This window comes from Filicampus tigris, chromosome 17 (assembly GCF_054856515.1).
Source record: "Filicampus tigris isolate MCC_2025a chromosome 17, RoL_Ftig_1.0, whole genome shotgun sequence".
Lineage (NCBI taxonomy): Eukaryota > Metazoa > Chordata > Actinopteri > Syngnathiformes > Syngnathidae > Filicampus > Filicampus tigris.
The window spans coordinates 9,362,971-9,386,045 of record NC_141233.1 but is presented as its reverse complement, the minus strand read 5'-3'; the positions used below and the strand labels follow the sequence as shown (position 1 = coordinate 9,386,045).

The 23,075-nt window shown below is 38.5% G+C and overlaps 3 protein-coding genes across 6 annotated transcripts; 1 reads left to right on the top strand and 2 right to left on the bottom strand.

Moving 5' to 3' along the window:
* Positions 1–242: 242 nt before the first annotated feature.
* Positions 243–3,797, top strand: LOC147133260 (thialysine N-epsilon-acetyltransferase-like). 2 transcript variants are annotated; one of them, XM_086056942.1, is made up of 6 exons: positions 253–450; positions 559–610; positions 2,139–2,222; positions 2,744–2,845; positions 3,312–3,352; positions 3,423–3,797. In XM_086056942.1, exons 1-6 carry the CDS (start codon positions 388–390, stop codon positions 3,600–3,602), a joined length of 522 nt encoding a protein of 173 aa, XP_085913068.1. In that variant the 5' UTR covers positions 253–387; the 3' UTR covers positions 3,603–3,797. The 2 variants fall into 2 exon arrangements, with proteins under 2 accessions (XP_085913069.1, XP_085913068.1); XM_086056943.1 differs by lacking the exon at positions 2,139–2,222 and having other exon boundaries at positions 243–450.
* Positions 3,798–5,500: 1,703 nt separating this feature from the next.
* On the bottom strand, positions 5,501–10,358 carry LOC147133259 (claudin-15-like). 2 transcript variants are annotated; one of them, XM_086056940.1, is made up of 5 exons: positions 10,142–10,358; positions 7,376–7,540; positions 5,858–5,939; positions 5,668–5,778; positions 5,501–5,594 (listed from the first exon to the last, which is right to left on the bottom strand). In XM_086056940.1, exons 1-5 carry the CDS (start codon positions 10,356–10,358, stop codon positions 5,501–5,503), a joined length of 669 nt encoding a protein of 222 aa, XP_085913066.1. The 2 variants fall into 2 exon arrangements, with proteins under 2 accessions (XP_085913066.1, XP_085913065.1); XM_086056939.1 differs by lacking the exon at positions 10,142–10,358 and adding an exon at positions 8,359–8,575.
* A 3,606-nt stretch (positions 10,359–13,964) lies between these two features.
* Positions 13,965–22,556, bottom strand: grk1b (G protein-coupled receptor kinase 1 b). 2 transcript variants are annotated; one of them, XM_086056938.1, is made up of 9 exons: positions 22,496–22,556; positions 21,811–22,414; positions 19,094–19,809; positions 17,903–18,030; positions 17,324–17,481; positions 16,388–16,471; positions 16,186–16,310; positions 15,916–16,117; positions 13,965–14,714 (listed from the first exon to the last, which is right to left on the bottom strand). In XM_086056938.1, the coding sequence occupies exons 3-9, from the start codon at positions 19,790–19,792 to the stop codon at positions 14,431–14,433; spliced, it is 1,680 nt and encodes a 559-aa protein (XP_085913064.1). In that variant the 5' UTR covers positions 19,793–19,809; positions 21,811–22,414; positions 22,496–22,556; the 3' UTR covers positions 13,965–14,430. The 2 variants fall into 2 exon arrangements, with proteins under 2 accessions (XP_085913064.1, XP_085913063.1); XM_086056937.1 differs by having other exon boundaries at positions 21,811–21,993; positions 22,249–22,554.
* Positions 22,557–23,075: the final 519 nt, after the last annotated feature.

Below are 23,075 nucleotides of genomic sequence, written 5' to 3'. Positions count from 1 at the left end.
CTGTAGTGTGTAATACAAATGCACTTGCACGCACACTCACACTTACGTTGTACTGTATTGTATGATTAAACACCCGCTTCCACCTAAGGTTTGATTATAGATTAATAAATATAAATTAATAAATATAAATTATCAAACAAAAAAAATATCTTGCAAGTCATGCACACTAACAAGCTCCTGTTGGATTGTATTTAAATCTAAAATAATTTAAGGGTGAAAAAAACAGCTAGTTTACATTTTATTTTGAAGAGATACGCAACGCACGCATACACCACTGCTGCTTCCTGTGTCTTCACGGAAAACCCGTTTTTGATTAGGTAAACAGACCGGAGCAGAACGTGTGAAGTGTGTTTCAAGTGACTGTGGTTGTATCCTGCTGCGGCAAACATGAACTTCAGCATACGCGCTGCAACTAAAGGCGACTGCAAAGATATATCGAGAATGGTAACGGTGAGTGTTTCACGTTCACCTCTGATGAGATCTCAGTGGACGTTTCAAAGAGATACAAAATAATAAAATAGCAGGTGCATATTAATGCTGCAAGGGCTTGTTTTTCAGGAGTTGGCTCAGTATGAAAAGATGACTGATCAAGTTAAGATATCATGCGAAGGTAATAATAATGTTTACGACAATAAATGATTTCAATACACTCCAATCATGCTTTAGTCATCTGGAATAATGAAGGTATTTTCAAGTGTTATTGAGAGGTGTCGTCTAGGCAAGAGCCCTTCGAGTTCAACCACCTACATGCCACAAATTGAAAATACTATTTTCTCTGCCCATTTCAGTAATTGGCATTGAAGCAGGTTATACAGATTCAAATAAATTCCACGTAGGCAGCAAAGCATTTCTTTTTTCAACTAGGCAATGGACTGACTAAATGAAGATCCTCCTCTCACTTCAACATATTTCCTTGACACCAAAATGCAACAACATGGTACCCAAGCAATATTTTATGAGTCATAAATGCCTTTGGCCTGAGCACAAAAACAGCAAATTTTGAGTTTTTCAGCAAATAACAGAGGCTAGGTTCCAATTAAAATCCATCCACAAATAGGCAAGTTTTCAAATGCTCAACTGTTAATATCTGTGGCTAGTGATACTCTCTATTTACGATTGCCGAACAAACAGGAGCAACTGGTACTCACCAGTTATTTGCAAACGCAATGCAGCTACCAGAGATGGGCACTTTACCCTTTTTTGCTGGTCTGGTCCGTCCGCGACCTGGGTACCCTTCAGTCCTCGTCCCTCGTCCTTATTCATAAAAATAATCATCGTCCGACCCCGTCCGTCCTTGTCCTTTAAAAGGCCTAGTTGTGACCACCGTCGATGCGTCGTAACCGGTCAGGAAGAGTCTGGTGGGGGTTTCAGCATGTTGAATCGGCGTCGTGAGTCGTGACATTTGGTCACTCTGACTGGCTGTTAGCTGGCAAATCAGCGCTCGGAGCACCAACGGGAAGTGACAAATGCGGATAAACAGTGAGTACGCCTTTGCTGCCTTAATCTTCTTACAAATGAAAGAGCGAGGGTTGACAATTTAAGTATTTCACAATACCGTGTCAAGAACGTAAGGATTTATTTCGCGTGAGAGTTCATCGTGATATAAGAATATTGCTCAATGCATTGTTTACGTTTTTATAATCCCCCTCCGGTCAATAGCTTTCCGGTTGGATTTTTCTAACCATGACAAAAAGTGACTACCAGCGGCGATGGTATGGATGGGTATTACATCTCACGCATGCGCAGAAGGTACTTTAATGGTCAGCGTCGGTGTCTGTCGTTGCGATGTATTTTTCCAGCGTGACGTGCCGACAGCCGGCGTCTGTCACAGTTGGCCAACGTCGGATTGGTCTATCTAGGCCTTCAAACGCTTCCATCCTTATATTCTGCCATTCCGTCCTTGGAATGGAATGCCCTCTGGCAGTAAACCAGATAAGCTAGCAGTTCATCAAGTTTAATAGATATATATATATATATTTAACTATTTTATCAGCCTGTATGCATTGGAGCACCATTCTGTTATGTACACTGTTTTAGAATTGCCGTTGCTATTCTTCCAGTGCTTAGGCTAAGTATACACGCTCAAGGTGAACTATGCTTTTTTCCTTTTTTATTTATTTATTTATTTTTTAATTTAGAGCTGGAGCGTGATGGTTTCTGCCAGAATCCCTTATTTGAATGTCTTGTCGCAGAGGTACCAAAAGAGAACAAATCTAGAGAAGGTAAAATGTTTGTCTGTGAATTCATGCATTCAAGCTGTAGTAGTATTTGAATGAAACATTGGATTGATTTTCATTTTTTCAGTGTTGCAGAGATTTTTTTTTTTCCAGAAACATACAGTATGGCTGGGCTATTTGTTTCAAAACTCATAACATCCTGGTATTGGACTAAATTATCTACAGTTAAAAAAAATAAAAACAACATCTAAGACGTAGAAATTACTTTGATAGTAGTTTAAGTAATTCATCATTTATCTTTTATAAAGGAAGAAGGAACACAATGACCTAGTTGATTCATTAACTGCCTCAGTCACGTGGTGTTTGAACCTTGACTCAGGCCCTCCTGCGAGGAGTTTGCATGTGAAATCTAATTGAATTCAAATATAAATCATCACAATTTTTTTCTATCAACAATTACAGTGATTGATTGCAATTAGTGCATGTCAATTCCAGCCTTGCAATTTTAAGTGCACTATTTTCTGTCCTCCTGTTTTGATGCTAGCAGTCTCTTCATGTCCCATTAGGATTCACCACTGTTGGATACGGCCTTTACTTTTACACATATAGCACATGGGAGGGACGATCGATGCATTTGGAGGATTTGTATGTGATGCCTGAATTCCGTGGTAAGAAACAGTTTTGGAATATTGTTAGTAAATATTAACTACACTGTCAGAAATGGAAGAGGCATTTGTGTCCGTCAAATTGGAATGTATACATTGAGCTTATTATTCATATTCATCTGGTTCAACCAGGCTATAGCTTTTGAAAGTACAAGGCACTTTACTATATACTATCTATCTATCTATCTATCTATCTATCTATCTATCTATCTATCTATCTATCTATCTATCTATATATATATATATATATATATATATATATATATATATATATATATATATACATATATACATATATATATGTATATATATATGTATATATATATATATATATATATACATATATACTTATATATATATATACTTATATATATATATACTTATATATATATACTAGACCTTTTTATATTGAGTCTAAATTGGAGCAAACATATTTTCTACTTCATCAGTTTATTGTTGTCTTTGTCAGGATTTGGCATTGGAAAACGTTTAATGAGCACTGTTGCTAAGGTAAGATTGCTGGAGACTAAAAATAGCTCTACCTGCATGGTGAGTCTAAAGCACTGTCATGTTTGTGCAGGTGGCCAAAGAGAAGCATTGTGCCCGATTGCAATTGAGCGTGTTGGACTGGAACACTCTATCACGAGACTTCTATGCTATTAGAGGAGGTCAGGATCTCACTGTCAAGGAAGGCTGGCACTTGATACGTTTTGATGGACAAAGCCTGGACGATTTGGGAAACGACACCCCAAAGAATTAAAATGATTTTTTCTTCTGCTCATTATCTTTCAATAAAACATACAATACGCTTCACATCCTACAGTTTTCTGATACCTCGGATACGATTCCTATTTTGCAGAAATGTAATTCGAGTTTTCTTTCATGAGGGTTGATACAGTATACGTATACTTTGAAATTCTGGAATAAATATTCTGCGCTTTAAAGTTTTCACCTAGTTCGTCTCCTATTTGCTCTACTATAACTGATTAGTGCATAAATCATATGACGATCAGTCAAAAAAAAAAAGTCACTGCTTCCAGGTGTAATGGATCAATGGCACCCGCTTTCAAGTCACGCTTGCATAAGTCTTTATAGTGTAAGTCAGGTCTTTCCACAGGTCTGTGACCAGTGGCTAGTTCACCATGTAATTGGGGGGCTAGTGAAAGTTTAGTCGGAATCGTCGAGAGACGCCCGTTTAAAATTAGAGGCAGACTGGCCTATAGTGGTATATGCTATTTTTTTACCCCCGGAAAAAAAGGCGAATAACAGACGACGGAAGGGTATGCATGCTGCATACAGATGACAAATAATTTTGTAGTAAAATGCCCAGCTCTGATAGTAAGAAATAATAGTGTGCTCTATGATTAATCAGTAAATTTGAAAACGATTTACTTATTATATTTTAGCATTAAAAATATAATTTAAAGAGCTTCTGTGGGCGAGTGTATTAACAACAACAGAACCATAATGATTTTGGTAGTTTTTAAAAAATATCTTTAATAATAATAAGAGGGTCTAGGTCTGCTTGTCCACTGTTCCAGATAGTATAAGTAATATTGATTTTATTTATTAAAGCTACATTCTGTACAATGTAATGCCATCTATTGGTGAACTAATAGAATGCAACGACTAAATTTGTCTCCTTCGGGTCACCGAAGAAGAAAGATGGCAAGCAGCGAAACATGGCAACCTCCTGTAGGGGAGGCACGCCCCATGTAGTATAAATACAGATTACGTCACCTAAGATTATAGATTTTAAAAAAATATGTTCATGTGATAGAACTTTTTTTTTACAATATTCTTGAAATCAGTAGTGTCCTTTTTGTTTTTTTAATGAGCGAGCATTAAAAAAACAAAACATACTGTAAATTGTCCCTTTAAACATACCCAGGTGTGATTTCACGTCTTTCCCACACGGGGCATCATCACCAAATACAACTGCTGAGGTGAGCCACACGCTTGTTTATATGTACTGAGTGTAGGGTTGCAATTAACTGCCATCGAATAGAAATACCTGTCCCTCATCAGAATTACTGCAAAAGATTTTTTATTTGTATATAAAACAATGCCAATTACAGAAGCCAATGTATGTACTGTATATCCCCATATGACACCTAGGTCACAAATATAAATATTTCCCCTAAATATATCAAATTCACAGTGATCCTAATGTTTTTTTGTTTGTTTTTTTGTATTAGTTTTTTGCTGAGCCTTATTGTGACAGCATTTTGGGGATAAGATCTAAAATTTCAGTCATATTTAATTACACATCAACTGAAGAGCACATTTCTTTACTTTCTACTATTTGTGTAAAAAATAAATAAATACAAACATAATTATTGTAATATGATCTCGCTCATGTTTTGCCAAAATCACTTGCTTTCACTTCGCTATTATTTCCAAGCAGGTTCCTGATGCACAGTAGCCGTTATATTTGCTCTGAAGATACTGTTATCTTTACTGCTCTACTGTCCTATACTATTTAGCATATTGGCATGGGTGCATAAAGATTACTGTGCATTTACGTCACAAATTATAGTTCAAAATGAGTACAAAAGCAAAGTTTCAGATTTGACTGCACATTTCAATATTTGATCCTGTCTTCCTGTAGAAAATGCTTTGTTATAAGTTCCGCTCTCCTTGAGTCCCAGTAACGTGTCACACATATGCATTTCTTCCATAGTTGCTGGGGGCAGACTGGGATGTAGTGGACAGCACCCGTCCCCTGGAGGACGGCTGGTATGGATAAGGCCTAAGAGAGTCAAAAGAAGATGTGGTTAGTCATACTCACTGTCCTCAGGGAAAGTGTTTGCTCTGATACGTACACTTTTTCACCCGGCTCCTTACAACTGCACACACACATCAGACAGCCACCTCCACACAGAGCAAGTACGGACGAGGACCAGCCGATGTATAAACCTTCTCCGATCTCGTACCTGTGTACAGTGACATTGAACAAAATGATCCGGTCTGTGTCACGTTATCCTGTAAAATCAATTAAGTATGCATGCTCACTTTGTCCCTGGGTAGAACTGGTCAAAGAACTCCTGCGTGATGTTGGCTGCATACCAAGACACAGCAATCATGGTGCACATACCTAGAAAAGAGCACAACATGCTTTAAGAATTTCTCATCTTTAAAGGGGGTGGAAATCAACCCAAAAATATTTTTTTCCAGAATATGTTCCCAGCAGGCCCACTAGTTGAAAACACGGCATTCTGATTAATATTGCGGTTGTGGAATATGAGTTAAGCAGCAAAATCTAGCCATCTCAGGGGACGGCCATTTTGTCACTTCTGGCGACTGAAAATGACATCACAACAGCTCAGCTTCGGAAAACAGGTCAGCCGTGATTGGTCGTTACCTGAGCCCTGAGTAGTTGTGATGTAATTTTCAGTCGACAGAAGTGACAAAATGACTGACCCAGAGATTACTAAAAACGAGTGGATTAACTCTTATTCCACAAACGCAATATTTATCAGGATGCCTTGATTCAACTAGTGGGCTTGTTCATTTTCCTGAATATTTGTCTAAACAAAATTTGTATGACTTGAACTGTTTTTAATAGTTTAATAGAGTGTTTTAATGCAGTATTGACTCTTTGCTATTCTTGTGTCTTCAATTTGATCCACCGGCCACTTTGTCCTACCTAGACCGTAATTTATGGATTGACATAATGATGATTAGTTCAACCATTCATGGTCCACTCCCCCACTAGTGTAAACGGAGTCTGTCTGCTGTGACACACCCACTCAATGATAACCTTATTGTTTGACAGTCACACAACTTAACGCAATTGGGAGTTGTGTTCAGAAGATAATAAATGAATTTTCTAATTAAGAGTACCAGAACAAATATCTCCTTGATTAAGAAAATTAAACACACACACACAAAAAAAACACACACACACACACACATTCTTATCTTTCCCAACCATTCTCAAGTGGCAGTATCAAATAAAGTGATGTTTGTAAACTGCAAAACTGCATTGGTGATATCCACTCTCACTGCCTCACTTTCAGTATTTTACACAGCTTGGCCTTTTTTAACACTGCACTGACATTTGATAAGAGGAAACCTTTGTGTACGAGAGTAACGATAACCCTTTGAACTGGCTATTCACTTTAAGATGGCTTGTCTCCTGTACACACAGATTAGAATACCTGACATGTTAGCTTTTCAGGTGTTGGGGGTAATAATGGTTAGAATGGCTATTTTGTACAATGGAAAGAATTTAACTGTATATGACATCTACTAAAAAACTATATGTGGAGCTTGTTGTGGAACCTATGCTGAGGAGTTGTTTTCATGGTGCTGTAGATTTGTTTTTGAGCAAGTAGGTTTACGCAAAGGCGACCTAACCTATTTGCAGTTTTGTGAAGGGGTGGAGCTTAGGAAACATGGTTTGTTTTGATCAGGACATTTTTAAAATCTCAATTTCTGTATTTTGTTTCAAACCGGGATTTTTGGCCTCTGTAGAGCTGCTCTATTGTGTACAATTGAAGTTATTCATCCATCCGTCTTTTTTCTTACCCTGTAGTAAGAAGAACACCCCTCCAATTGTAGCAATCCTCCCCTTCAGAACATAGTTTTCCCCTCCGATTTTTGAGCACTGCATTCCGACCAGAGTTCCCACAAGCCCAAATGTCCCGAACACAATGGCAGCGATCATCAATGCTCGAGATGCTTGTATGTACCCTGCACACAAACAAGGTACAATTTGTCTATTGGTAATACAATACACATACACAGCAAAACGAAATCACAATCCTTGCAGCAAGCCTCAAGCTCAGCAAATAAATAATTCCAGGACTGATTGTGGAGTGGAGTGGAGCAAAATAGCAAACATTTGATTTTTTATATGTGTCTTAGTATTCATAAAATGAATCTTTAACAAATGACAATGCATTGCCGAGGTATGTAGCAAAACAGTGGTAAACATAGGTTGCGCCCTCTGCAGGCAAAGTTTTCACAAACATGAAAGTCTTTAAAAAAATACCCGAATTGCCACTAAAGATCAGCCACAATACAATAACAAAAAAGAAGTATTCCATTCAACCATTCGGCAGTATCCACTGAATGAAACCACACAATTGTGAAAACAATATTATCTTGAAAGCACATGGTTGCCGCATATCCACTCTGACGGTTATGAGTTAGAGGCCGTGAAGAAATTATTCAGTTCTTTTTTTCTTTTTTTTTTTTTTTTACTAGGGTTATTCTCGCTTATCTCCTTTCATCTTGTTGTATTTTTATATTGCCCATCTTATATTACCTGCTGTTTACCAAAGAACATCACCTGTTGAGCGATGTGACGGTTTCCAAAGACACGCAGGTGACCCTGTGGTCAAGTTTGAAAAACAACTCAAGAAATCTCATCATCACCACTGAAAAGTTCAATTCAAATCTCTTTGTGTTAGCCTTTTTTAAAATTGCTGCTCTGGCTCTTCACTTCTTTCCACAAATACTGTTTTTTCAACCCAAATGAATAGTCCACCAAATTTTGGAGCACATACCGCTTAGTGCAAGCAGCGACGGAAAATCTCGGCAGTTGTGAACTCCCGTCGAGTCGGTGGCGCAGGACATCCAGAGATTCTCATAGATGGTGGACGTGGTGATAACGTTACCGTCCACTGTTGACACTCTCCAGTACCGATTTGGAAGTGCGATCCCGACCATCAGCCATCCCAGAAAGCCCAGAAAGAAGGCGAACGCTTCCACTACGGGATTCATAACTCCACAATTTCTATTGTGCTTGATCCAGCCTGTCTTTCCAGAAAGACCTCTTACAAATGTCGCAACTACTATCTTCGGCTAAACTATCTTCAAGAACAAACCTGTTGTTTTTCTTTAGCCCAGCGTTCTCAGTGTGATTAGTCGATTTCCCAGCAACCCTTGAGCTAGGATGCTCCAGAGACCTCCAAATTAATGATTAATCCTAAACTTCCCACTTATGATTTCCTCTATTATTCGCACATCTCCTTCAGCTTTTCAAAAGTCCACGTGTTTACCCAACTTAAGGGACGTGAGGTTGAACCTCGACACCTGCTGACTAATGTCTATAGACTCAGAGCTATTTGTCACTTTCTGACACTCGCTTTGAACACTGTCAATAATTCCCAGTCAGTACTGATGGGAGTCCCACTTGGGCTCCGCTGCCTGAGGGATGATGGGGAACGTCATTGGTCGCAAGGGTTGAGGGCGCATCAACATGTGCGCCCACCCACTGATAAAAAAACGTTTGCTTTAAAAAAAAAAAAAAAAGAGAGAGAGACTTGTCTGGAAAAAAAAGAGAGAGACTTGTCTGTCAGAAGGCATTTGTCATGGTTTAAACTTTTACTCACAGTCATTTTAAATATTCGGAAATTGTTTATTTATGGATTTGACGAGATAGTATGATATTGCACATGTAAAATTTGATGATAAACTGGTTTGACATAATTTATCCTTTTTTATGGGAAATCTAAAATGTGAAATTGCATGAAAACATCAGATTGAAGAATTCAAAACTTAAAGAGTTTCGATACGTTTTGCTTATGAACTCAGTCATAGTGTGTATACATATATATATATATATATATCATCATATATATATATATATATATATATCATCATATATATATATATATATATATATATATATCATCATATATGTGCCACTCACAAAATTGTTTTCCCTTGTGATCTTTTTTTATGTCCTAATTTCCTCATACTAAGTCACATGGATTCATATTGATTTTAGAGTGTGAAAAATGAGCTGTATATAGTAAATTTAAATTTTAAAATGTTGAAGACTAAAGCTCAATATAGCAGTTTTTTAGTGTTAAATTATGCACGGTCAAAAGTAAATGCAGTATACGATAATGTCAGGGAGGGACACAAAAACACTTGTTCATATACTGCACATCCAAAAATAATGACTGCTGTGCAGCGACAAAGGTCTTCATTCTAATTCCTGTTCACCGAGCTTTGGAAGAAAAATCAACTGAACCAAATAATGTATACAGAAAAGATCTGTTTTACTGGAGTAAAGTTGCTGCTCTTTTTCAAAATGAAAACATTCATAATAGTCTTATTTGCCTCATTATGTATTGAGCAAAGTACATTTCTTATTTTGGAATACCAAGCAGCACTCCCAAATGATGTTTAAAAAGAAAGAAAATGTACACTCAGCTATAACTTACAGCTAAATCATCAGCTTTTTGATACTGTACATGCAAGTGTAATCTATGAAGAAGTCTGAGAACTCACCATATTTTTTACCACCCGAAATTACATTTTTAAAAGAACTTTACTTACCTGGTAGGGCAAAAAGGGATGGAAAGTCTCTGCAGTTATAAATGCCAGTAGAATCACTAGCACAAGACATCCACAAATTCTCATATATTGTGGAGGTTGTAATTACGCTGCCTTCTGTGGTGGATTCTTTCCAATACTGGTCTTGCAATGATACAAAAACCATAATCCAGCCTAGAAAACCAAGAGAAAGTGCTGAAATTTCAATAATGTCCCTCATTTTGAAAGTTATGCTCTTTACAAGTAATATTCTCTATCTAATCAGCCAAGATATCGCCTCTTAAGGAGCTCTATTGGCAACTTCTGTATCTGCTGTACATTTTTGAGTGCACGCAGGGTTTTTTTTTTCTCATGCACTCAAACAAACTGGGACTAATTTGAACATTGATTTGTTGGCTGTAGCTACATAATATGTCTGCTATTCCCGCCCAAAATTGATTACATTTCACGTGCCTGGCACGTTACCATAGAAATGTAAGCATACAAGGAACTCCCCCACCACCTGCTTTTTGATCTTGCAGAGGTGAGAACTTGTAAAATACATTACACGGCTTTATGTTATGCAAATACTTGTAAAATGTGCTGTGATTCTTTGGCACTGTTTAGATTTGCAGTCTTTTTTAGCTGTCCAATTGGAGACGCTTTATGTTATATATAAACATTTTACCAAGCATAATTCAGAAGACATTTAGGATCATTTCATTTTACTTTGGTAAAACTGAATGGCTGAATGGATGACTGTATCATAGTCACAATTTTTAACAAAAAGCTGCCTGCCTGTCTTGCAAGATAAATGAAGTCAACCCAAGTGGGATGTGAGAAATTGGGAAATATTTTGGTCTACTCTGCCAAGTTGGAATTTCATCATGAACATGTCTTCCTCCCTTTTTGAGCAATTGGGAGGTTGGGATTTTCGAGAGGTTATTTTAAGTTCGATGAGCAAATACTAATAAATTAAGTAGACTGGAGAGGCCAGGGCAGACATTGAAAGAGGGTAAAGAGCAGTTGGTGATTGATTTATAGGAGGCAAATGTGTCTATTTTAGCTCTGGTTAAGCATTAACAAGTAGGAAACACAAAAGATTCATTGAAATTGTTGGCTAGGTGATTCTTTTTTCCTCTACAGGAGTGTATACAGTGCTGTCTATCAAGAGAAATTGGCCAATATCAAATTATTCTAATATATACTGAATTTTACACTGTCTTTATAACAAAGAATATGGAATTGTGCAAAAACAACCAGATATGTAGAGGATGTCTTGGGGTGTCATAACCAGTATTTTCTGTGATGCAAAAAACTGTAGGGACCAAAATGTGTTTTTTATTTTATTTTATTTTATTTTATTTTATTGTATTTTTTGTGGTTGTAGTCTGTATCTTATCAAAAGTAAATTTTCTACTATTGTCAAGTAATCAGCAGGAAAGTTCAAAGTTCTGTCATATACCTACAATATTGAGCAGACATCCAGGCTTTAAATCATAATCCTTTTCCTGTTAATATTTTATTTCCTTGCCCTTCCCTTCTTCTGAAATGTACCTTCCCCTGTGTCCGCGTTGACCCTGCTTAAAGGGAAAATGGCCTTGATAGAAAAATGAAGGACATTTTGGGGGGTTCCAGACACAGGCAATTACCAAAGATGTCATGTAGGCCTAAAATATGCAAGAACTAAAATACACATTTACTGGCATCAAATCACATGTGTCCAATCCAATGAAATCTAATACAAGAGCTGTATCAAAAATTCTACCTTTCTTATTATGGTTCCAGTGGTTTAGAACTGCACTGATGTCAACATGATTAGGGAACGGGGATTTTGGGGGCCACTCCGAGCTCTTCTGTTCTTGGTCACGGATTTGTAAAATAAAATTTCCACCCCGAAATGCGACTTATACTCTGCAGCGACTTAAATGTTTTTTTCTTTTTCATGTTGTATTTTGAAACTGGTGTGACTTAAACTCATGAGTGACTTACAGTAAAGTCCGACAATCACGGTCCTTCTTTCATACTGATTATCGCGAAGGGCTTCCAGTTTGAAACACACTTCTGGGAAAAAAAAAATCGTATCATGTCATTATTAATAAATGATTGTATTCAAGTATCAATATGCAACACATTTCTGTAAATGTCTGCCCATGTTCACATTTTGAAATGATCACTTCTACAACATTCCTAGGAAATCACAATGTTCCATCACTGGTGAGCTATTTTTAGAACAGATCCGTGGGCTACTCATGCGGTCCTGAGGTGCTACCTGGGTCCCGCCGGCTTCACGTTAGTGACACCTGGACTATACAGTATGTTTCTATGCGTTTTAAATTGTGTGTTTTTGCATCATCGTTTGTGATAAATGAAAGGTTTAAACTAGTATTATAGGCAATTATAATCACTTGTTTGGTGACACGGTCAATATACCGATTTTCGCTATTCACAATCGGTACATTATAATAGTACTCTATAGTACTCTGGTTTGGTAACTGTATGTTGTGGGTGCCACATAAGGCCCGACCTGTTCTTTCATATGCCCCGACAAGCATTTGCATTATCATGAGGCCAAAAATACTCGTTTCTTTAATTTACCCGTTTTTTTCCTGAAAATGGCCTAATTGAAATATATTTTTTATGTTTACTTTTTTTGTAAATATTTCCTTACCTTGCAAAATAATTGGTTGGTTGAATTAGAGTATTTTTTTTTTTTTCAATATCTAGTACAATTAGCATTTTTATATAGTTTAGTAAATAATTACTTCATTATAATTAAATTGGCAATACATAATTCAGTCTTGAATGGAAAAATATTGTATTGGTAGTAGTAAAATTATTTAATGATATAAAAATAAAATGTCAGATCTATACAATTTATGCATCAATTTACAGTACCACTTGTCTATTCACTTCGAGTGGACACTGAACCCACACGGCCTGCATGGAAATCAGACAAATGTACCAACTACACCTTCACAGATTTAAAAACAGGCACGACAAATACAGTACAAATATTTGTTTCATTCAGAAATGTATTATTTACAAATTTTATACACAATATTTTTTTTTCAGTTATTCATTTTTTCCCCTCATATGTGAAATACCTGGCCCATCTCGCCACTTGAAAAAAAATCAAATGTTTCCCAACTCCCCATTTCTAACGGTATTTTGGGAATATAATTTATACAATAAGGGCAAAATATTTTGTATCCGCAGGCTGCTTTGCTGACTCACAGGGATGTGATGATATTTTCTGGTATTGATGCTTTGGCTAACTATCTTTAAGCAATGAAACAAACTGTCCTTTGTACAACCCCACTTGAGATAACGTTTGGTTTTCAGCTACGCAGTCTGTGACAACTGACATGTATGCAAAAGGCTTACTTTGAGTTCACTCGCAGCTAAGTGATATTTAAATAGTGTGTATGCCCTGGAACAGTCATTATTTGAGTATGTAACGAGAGTTTCGGTGAGGTCACAGCTTCAATACGCGGCGTAATAAATCAGTGTGATTCATCGCTATGACTGCAGCTTTTTATGCCTCCGTCAGGTGTGCATAAATGTGATTTGAAGACCATGAATGGATCCTTTGCAGAATTCAATCGGTCCAAGTATGGCAGCATATCACTCTGGTGTCCAGAGTAGGTCATGATAGAAGATATCTGACCGTACAAACTGAAAGTAACGGGAATATGTTAATGTCGGGCTGTATCAGATTTCCACGTGGCGTGTGTTCTCCTGAGCGTGTGTGCGCGAATGCTGATTTGCAATCCTTCATTGTAGTCGCACTCCTCATGCACCAATAGCCTCACACAGATCGTAACAGTGTAGAGGAACGCATATATATGTTGAGCACGATTTTATTCATTGAGTTTCTACTTATGATGTACACAAAGAACATTTGCATTAGTTGTTATACATTATGTTGAAAACATGCTGCTTCCAAAGCTAACAGTCCACACATGCAACTTACATAATATTGAAATACATAATTACAAATTTATGCTCCGTGCAGTTTTTTTTAACGATTTTATATTAATGTGATACATACATATATACAGTTTCAGAGAGTACTGCACTATAATACTAACATTTATTTGCTTCCTTGTACACCTCCACACTCTAATATGAGCTGCTACAAGAGTTGAATTAAAAAAAAAAAAATACAACGATAATATAGTAATGATCAATTTTAAATAATAGAGATTTACTCATCTCTTGTATCCGCATGTTTTTTTCTTTAACAGTGGTGTAGAATTGCGCTCAAATGTTTTTGATATTTTGACAGTCTTCTTGAGCCAAAAATGACTTTAAAGAATCACACACCCTCCACCTTTGGCTTCCACATAGTTTGGGTCGAGGTCATTAGGCAACTTTCCGTTCTCTGCCCAGATGTTCAACTCTCCAAACACACCCGTCTCAATCATCTCCTCCTGCCAGGGGATCGGAACGTTGCCCGAGGCAAAGTCGGCAAAGAACTCGGTATCCTTGTTGTCCATAACCACACCTTTGATGGTACTAAAGGCGCCCACGTCGTCGATATCCTTGGCGTAGACCATCCTGGGATCAGGGACAAATGGTGGAGGCAGCATACCTTGGTGAAAATTGGGGGGAAAAAATATTTATTATTTTCTTCTTTGTTGGTCTCTCTATTCCAGCGATGTATCATTGGCCTATTACAGTGAACAGACACTTGATTGGGTACACTTGCGCAATGATTTTTATTTATTTTTTTTACTTTTAAGTTGTTGTTTTTTTTACTATTTTTTTTAAATGTTATAATTTGGATGGCAATTGTGCCTAATGTTGTGGCCATCAAATTTATACACGCCTTGCAAATCATAATGAAAATCTTTTTCTCAAATTTTTGTAAATAGTCTATGCAAATTACACTCAGCATAATTTTGAAGTCATCAACTGGTAGAGAATAATTTGAATGTTTTCAAACAAAAACTCCCAATGATAAGATTATTTTGTTAAAGGGGAAGTCAACGCAAACATTTTTTTCCCCAGAATATGTTCTATGCAAGCCCATTAGTTGAAACAAGGCATTCTGATAAATATTGTATTTGTGGAATAAGTGTTAATCCACTCGTTTTTATCCATCTCCGGGGGCGGCCATTTTGTCTTCTGTCGACTGAAAATGACATCATAACTGCTCACAAAGACCAATCACGGCTCAGATTCAGAAAACAGGTCAGCCGTGATTGGTCGTTGTGAGCAGTTGTGATGTCATTTTCAGTCGACAGAAAGCAAAATGGCCGCCCCCAGAGATGGCTAAAAACGAGTGCTAAACTTATATTCCACAAACGCACAATTAATCAGAATGCCATGTTACAACTAGTGGGCCTGCTGGGAACATATTCTTGAAAAAAATATGTTTGGGTTCCGCTTTAAAATGCACCGTTCCAAATTTATTTGAACTGCCTCCCACCCTCATAGATCTTTGCTTGAGGATGCCCCAACCATGAATTTCTCCTCTTTTATGCCCATAGCAACCAATGATGCAGATGAATGGATGGAATAGTTTATGGTTGGCGAACCATGGAGGTGGCAGGCTCATGTTTTGAGGCGTAATCATGGGGAGAGAGCTACTTCACCCCTTTCGGGTCCCTGAAGTTGTGAAAATAACCTCTGAAAAGTATGTGGAGTTTCTGACTGACGACTACAGACGCGTGTTCAGTTTCTACAGTATCAGGTAGCTGAGCTTAATCACTTTATCTTTGTAGATAAGGTAAACATGTGCAGACTTAAAGTGTACTTTAGTGTGTTGATAATTTTGTGGAAGAACTCACCAGCCTCAAGACGTCCCCAATTAATCTCCTTGAAGAAGGGTTGGCTCTTGAGCTCAGCGCACTCGTTGTTTTTGAATCCGAGGCGTTTCCCTGGATCCTTTTCCAACAGCCCTTCACATATTGCCTTGCACTCCTTGCTGAAATTGGGCGTGTACGGAACCGGATCGTTTAAAATTCTGCGGGCCACCTCGTCATTCTCCACCTGAAGAAAGGCACAGTTAGCAAATTTGGCAACATATTCATGTAGAAAGACACGTGATGCATCGCAACCTTCTCTCCTCGTATTCTGAAGGGTCCTTTGGCTGCGATCATCTCAAACAGAGTCACTCCCAGAGTGAAATAGTCCACTGTGTAGTCGTATTCCTTTTTCTGGAGCAGCTCTGGAGCCATGAAACCTTTTCAACCATTTAAGGATATTATAAAGTGAATAGTTAAAGAGACTTATTCTCATTTTCAAGGTTATTCCACTTACCGGGAGTTCCTGCATAACCAGAGGTTTTGTCTTTTCCTGGAGGAAGTTCAACAGCCAGGCCCAAATCTGACAGGCGGACGTGTCCTGAGTTATAAGACACATGATTGCATCAATGCCATATATGCAGCTGTTGAATAGATCAATAGCTAATAGCCACAGCATGTAGCGCTAGGTTACAGTCTTGCTATGTTTTGCAGCATCTCATTTAAAAGAGAAGTCAATCCAAACATATATTTTTTTTTCCAAAATATGTACGCAGGCCCACGAGTTGAGACAAAGCATTCTGATTAGTATTGCGTTTGTGGAATATGAGTTAAGCCGCAACATCCAGCCGTTTTGAGCCATCTCAGGGGACGGCCATTTTGTCACTCTTGTCGACTGAAAATGACATCACAGTTGCTCAGGGCACAGGTAACGACCAATCGCGGCTCAGCTTCAGAAAACAGGTGAGCTGTGATTGGTTGTTATCTTAGCCCTGAGCAACTGTGATGTCATTTTCGGTTGACAGAAGTGGCAAAATGGCCGTCCCCTGAGATGGCTAAAAACAGGTGGATTTCTCATATTCCATAAATACATTATTAATCAGAATGCCTTGTTTCAACTAGTGGGCCTGCGTACAACATATTCTTGAAAAAAAATGTGTTTGGGTTGCCCCCTCTTTAAGATCTGAAGAAGCATTTTGTTTTCAGCATCAGTTTCAGAAAAGAGGACCCCCCCCCTTCAGTGAATTATGACAGCCGTACTTACCCTCAAAGGTACCAAATATGTACCCTTGAGATATTACATTTGTACAAAGTTGAGTTTAGGGCTGAAATGATGAATCAAATTATTCAAATGATTTGACAAAAAAAAATTAAAGCAAAATCTGATTATGGTTGTGATGGCCGTTTTTGCTCTGTGCAGACGTAGGAAAAAACGTTGCTCCAAACATCGAACCTGCATCATCTAGCAGCACGTTCTCTGGCTTCAGATCTCTGTAGATGATCCTGTGCTGGTGAAGGTGCTCCAGCCCACAGATGATCTGCGCTGTGTAGAAAGACGCTCTCTTCTCGTTGAAACCGGGATTTTTTTCATCCACGTTGTACATATGAAACCTGAGGGAGCATGGAGAACATTATGCAGCTTTGGAGTCAACTAATTGAATATTGGTCCAAAGACGTCTTTAGCCTCTTAAGTACTCTTACTGTCTGACTTAAAGTGTGACGCACCTGACGGCCTAGTGTGTATATTAGCTTTAAGGTTTATCCATACTTGTACTAATTAGCAGACATGGGAGTGTATTTGGGGCAGCGCAGCGAGCTTGTGGTTAGTACGTCTGCCTTCCAGTTCATTGCCAGTATAGTATAGATATAATTAACATGTTTCTCCTTGGTTTGCATTGTTTTTCCCCAGGTTCCTCTAGATTCTCCCAACTTGTCCAAAACATGCATGGTAGGTTAATTCAGTGGCAGTTTCTGGCATGTGCAGGAAATGCGGTTGCACAGGTCCGCTGTGGTCAGTGTTTGTATAAAGCACCTGAGATCTCCACCATTCATGATAGTCATAACTAAGCAGAGGTCAGTCTTGGTCTGGAAGGCATAGGCCAGCGACACAATGAAGCGACTGTGGACTTTGGCAAGGATGCGCTTCTCCACAATTGCACCCTAAAAATGGATAGGGACACCATTAGACGGATGAGAATAATTACCCTGCACATCCAAAGAAGTGGTTGCTTTCACGTCTTTTAAAGAAGTCCATTGGTAGTATAGTGGTTCACATAGCTCATTTTTCTTCACTTGTAATTAGTTCCGATTCAATTTTTTACAGTCCAATCTTTCTGGGATTTCCTGGTGATGAGGGTGTTGTCTACCTTTCAATTTAAGTCAGGTGGTATAGGCCTCAGCCCGTTGGGACTCTGAGCAGGCTAATTAATAGGGATGGCACGATATCCAAATGTCACGATATGATAATATCACAATATGAACCTCACGGTACGATGATTATCACAATATAGTGGGGAGGTTGACGATATGTAGAACGCTCACGATACTGTATAAAAGCTCACGATATTGTAAAAAAAAAAGAAAAAAAAAAGACATCACAATATTCAGTGTTTGTACATAATAACAGCAGTCACAAAGTAATAGGCTTGGCCAGTCATGCGCTCCTATTGGCGATTAGCGTGGGTCTTAAACATTGGTGGCATCAAATTAAACGGCACTAATAAATTGACCACCAGAAGGTGCTGGAACTGCACACAAAAGGAAAACAACTTGGGCTTTTAAACAAATTTGCTGCTGTTAAAATTGTGAACAACAACAACATGAACGATATATCGTGGCAATTTTAATATCACGGTAGTGCCAATATTGTGACATCCCTACTAATTAATGTGGTAAAGTTCGTCATATTGAAGTATTGCAACTATGATACTTTGAACTGTTGACAAACATTTCATTTTAGCCAGTCTCTTTCGAACAATAATTTCCAGCTGACTATTACAGTAACTAGAACATTTTTTGCACTCTTCCTCTAGAGTATCATAATCCTTCAATGGCTATACGCTGATCTTCTTTGCTGGCTCGTTTAAAGAGTCACGGGCTTCTTTTCACTTAGCCGTCATCGTAAAAATGAAACCTCTTTACTCAGGCGTTTGAATGTACTCATTCTTATGTCCTTTTTTGTGCTAACTTTCTCTTGGCTGCTTGTGTACATCAGTGCCTTTACCTCGTAGCCTTTGCGTTTCTTCAGCCTCTTTTTATCCAGCTTTTTATTGGCGTACATTTTACCCGTGGCCTTAGCCTGACAAGCGTACACTTCTCCGAAACCTCCCTTGCCGAGGACCCGGAAGTCCATGAACCACTCCTCGTCGACGGGCTGGCCCTCCAACCACTTGAACTGAACGTAACGCAGGAAGTACATGCTCTGCTTGAAGCCGGCCATGGTCTTTGTTTCCAGGTGTTTGAGGAGCTGTTTCTCGCTCTCTTTAAATAAGTCACCGTGGACATTTTTGAAGTCTTCCTTCACTCGGGTGACAGCCTTCTCTTCCAGGAAGCTGCAGAAGTTCTTTGACGCTGACTCGTAGTATTTATTGACCATTTTTTGAGCCTTCTGAACTCTTTCCTTTTCTTGGCAAATGACAAAGTCTTCAATGTCCTTCCACAGCTCCCCAGCAGTTTTGTGGGTGGCGTCGCTCTCCAGAAACTGCTGGAAGAGCCGCTTGCCGATGGGCTCGTTGACACACATGCCGTCGAAGGTCTTGCCCACGGACGCTTTCATGTGTTCGCAGTCTCTGATGTGCGGGAGTTTCAGCTTGGCCCGCATCTTTTTGTCTCGCAGGGTAGCCGCCGCCCCGCCATCCACGCTCCCTCTTGCTGACACATAGGCCGAGTTGGCCACCACCGTCTCCAAACCGCCGATGTCCATGCTCACTCAACTTTTATCTGCAACATATACAAAGGATGAGGGAGTCAATCCAATTACAGTAACGACTATCGCTGTGTGAACTGAGATGCAGTTTGATTAAACCTATAATCAAGCTATAGCCCTCATAGTTGTGATGAACTGTATTGTTTGTAAAGATTTACCCTTCTCATGCTTAATCGGGGATCTAAAACTATACAGTACAATACCATTTTATTTATATAGCGCATTTCATAACAGCAAGAGACAAATACACACAGTACAGTTGTAAACTGTAACCACAATAACACTGGTCAACAGCTAAATTTAATCAGAGATGCCTTTATGTCATGGTCTGTATTTTGAGTTTGGTTTTTGACTGTAGTTTCATGTTTTTCCTTGTCTGTCTCTCGTTAAGTTGAGTCCACCCGTGCTTGTCATCCCGGTCCCTTGTGTTAACCAACCAGCTTCCTCCTACCCTCTGTGTCTTGTCCAGGTGTTCCCCGTTGTATCGTTAACTTGTTCGTATTTAGTTGCCAGCTTTCTTTTAGCCCTTGTTGGTTCACCTGTTGTATCCTGTCTTTGTAAGTCTTGTCAAAGTCCAGTCTAGTCATAGTCCTAGTGTTTGTTTTGTTCCTTGTTGTTTTTTGGCGACTTCAACATTTTGTTAGTTTATTATCCCAGCAGCTTGTTTGCCTTTTGTTTTAAATTAACTAATTAATCTTGCACACAATTTTGCCTCCTGCGTTTGGGTCCTCCTCCACGAAAATCGGACACCTTTATGTGTCCCTAATCCAGTGCTTCTCAATCATTTTAACTGCCCTAATTGTAATTTTGACGCTGTCTTTGCTTTTTTTTCCCTAGCACATAAGTTTGACATATTTTCATTTTTAATTTTTCAGTTTGAGCAATAAAAGCCTGCGCAATACAGACTTTTTTGTAATTTATTGCGTTTCAGTAAAAAAATCCATCTGTTTCTGAACCTAGTTCTTACTTCAAGAATATGACTAAACATATTACTATATTACATATTATTATTATTAAAACCTGATATGCTACAGAAGAAATTAGGGAAGATTCGGAATCAGCAGGTAAACATTTGTTGACCAGCGCAATAATTTACTGAAAACCCCCATTGACAACTGAGCAATGCAATCTTTGTAAAGGCATATTTTTGATCTCTTCCACTGGATCTCTTTCAATTGTGCAGCTGTACCAAATGTTAGAGAATTTTCAAAATGAGGTGGAGCTCAAAGGAAACAGTCACTGGTGCTGTGCTGCACCCTACTGTTCAAATACTAAACATACAGAGAATATCAGGCTGTGCACGTATTCACAATTTAGACAGTTCAAACATTGTTCTGTCTCAGTGAAAAATCTCCCTATACCGGCAAGAAAGGGGAACAGGAAAAGTGGATTGTTTAATTAAGACTTCCTGGGTGCAAACGCCTTGACCTGGAACACTTGTGTCAAGTGATCTCCCTCTTTCTGCTTAATCCAATTAACACTGACTGTTGATTCTTGCGGTTTACAGATGATTGGCCTCGGTGGTAATTAACCCACATTCTTGGATTTACTTTTTAAACAAATCTAATCTTATCATCCATTCAATATGAATGTCTGTATATTTTCGGATAACACCGAAAATACACATGTATATACTGTACTCTATATGCACTATCCATCCATCCATTGCTTTCACTCCTGAGCAAGTGATGTCTATTCTCAGACCTCATGACTGAGAGCGGCCTTAGAAAATCTGATTTTTATATTTGCTGTACTTAGAGGAGGAAAATTGAGAGTTTCGGCATTCACATCCCTGACAGTGCCTCTTAATACTGTACTTGCTAATCTAAATAGTAACTTTATTGATAATGATCACGTACAACATATTATGTTTGTACAAAATTGTAATGATGACATGATTAAATAGCTATTATTAACACATCTTAGGTGCGATGTCTTTAATGAAAAATGTAACCATCCTTTTATTCCCCTCATTATGTGCACATCCATGTTGATGAATGTTGAGTAGCACTCACCTTAACTTTCTGCTGCAGAGCCAACTGCTGACCAATGTATTATTATTTTCGTTGCTCTTTGTTCCTCCATCAACCACGACAAGTATAGGTGGTCTTGAGCAGCTCCACGATGTAGTCTGTGTCCTGGTCCTCTCACACAGTGTAGTGAAGGGAAGACACATCAGGTGGAGCTTTACTGTGCACCTGAAATCCAGCTTGGTGCTTCATTTGGTGGCCAGGATTACATACGGGGCCACTTGACAGAAGCTATTAGTGTAACTAGTAGAATGCTGGTTTCCTTTTTTGGAGTCACTGACTAACTTACAGTGGTTTACATTTATTTACATTAGAGTTTAGATATTGATGGTATTACGTGTGGAAATATACAGTAGGCTACTTTAAAATTGAAATAGACCATATACATATCTAATCCAGCTCAGTGAGAAAGATCAAACCTACCCAACTTAGTGATTTGGTGTATTTCCATCCATCCATTTTCTTCGCCTTATGCGGGGTACCTAAGAAGAGCACCCCGGTCTTCTTTCTCCCCAGCCATTGCGACCAGCTCTTCCAAGGGGGATCACAAAACCAACCAGACCAACCGAAAACATCGTCCCTCCAGCATCTTATACAAATATGAGTTGGACTTAATTTGGTTTAACAATGCATTTATTTTGCAGAACTGAATTGAATGGCAGGTGTTTACCCTATTTAGCTTCACGAGCATGGCAAAATGCAGCAGCTATCTGTATGCTGCGTTGTAGTTCTTCAGTGCTTTTGTTTTAATTAAGACTGAGCACGGGGGGAAAAATCCTATTATGCTGGCACAAGCACTGTTGATAAATTGCCAAGCCTCCACAACCAGCTGAGCTTTAAATCATCTTCAGGAGATTAAATGTAAAGGTGTGCTTAAACTTGAGCCATGTCATATCACCATTAACCGCCACACAGTGGTATAGTGGTTATAAGAAGTCCACACACACCCTTGTTTAAATGCCTTTTTTTTTTGTGACGAAAAAAGATGAGACCAAGCATATATTTTCAAGAGCGGAAGTAAATAGGCGCTTGAAATAATCCGATTGCACAAGTGTACACTCTTATAACTGGGATGTGGCTGTGTACAGAATTAATCATTCAGATTAATGTCATGTTATGGGGTCATGTTAAATGGGGAAATGCGCCAAATATACTTTTTGCAATTATGACAAAGCCAAAACTTCAACTTTGGTTTCATTGAACCATGGCAGATGTTTCCACGTGTTTGGGGGGTTTTGTTTTGTGTTGAT

Excerpts from the sequence above, each read along its gene's own strand:
- LOC147133260 (XM_086056942.1), top strand. The coding sequence starts at position 388 with ATGAACTTCAGCATACGCGCTGCAACTAAAGGCGACTGCAAAGATATA. Across the intron at positions 451-558 it reads ATATATCGAGAATGGTAACG|GAGTTGGCTCAGTATGAAAA; the intron begins GTGAGTGTTTCA and ends CTTGTTTTTCAG. Across the intron at positions 3,353-3,422 it reads TAATGAGCACTGTTGCTAAG|GTGGCCAAAGAGAAGCATTG; the intron begins GTAAGATTGCTG and ends ATGTTTGTGCAG.
- LOC147133259 (XM_086056940.1), bottom strand. The coding sequence starts at position 10,358 with ATGAGGGACATTATTGAAATTTCAGCACTTTCTCTTGGTTTTCTAGGC. Across the intron at positions 7,541-10,141 it reads ATCCCTTTTTGCCCTACCAG|GGTACATACAAGCATCTCGA; the intron begins GTAAGTAAAGTT and ends GTTTGTGTGCAG. Across the intron at positions 5,595-5,667 it reads AAGGAGCCGGGTGAAAAAGT|GCCTTATCCATACCAGCCGT; the intron begins GTACGTATCAGA and ends TGACTCTCTTAG.
- grk1b (XM_086056938.1), bottom strand. The coding sequence starts at position 19,792 with ATGGACATCGGCGGTTTGGAGACGGTGGTGGCCAACTCGGCCTATGTG. Across the intron at positions 18,031-19,093 it reads AGAAACGCAAAGGCTACGAG|GGTGCAATTGTGGAGAAGCG; the intron begins GTAAAGGCACTG and ends ATCCATTTTTAG. Across the intron at positions 16,118-16,185 it reads TCAGAATACGAGGAGAGAAG|GTGGAGAATGACGAGGTGGC; the intron begins GTTGCGATGCAT and ends GCCTTTCTTCAG.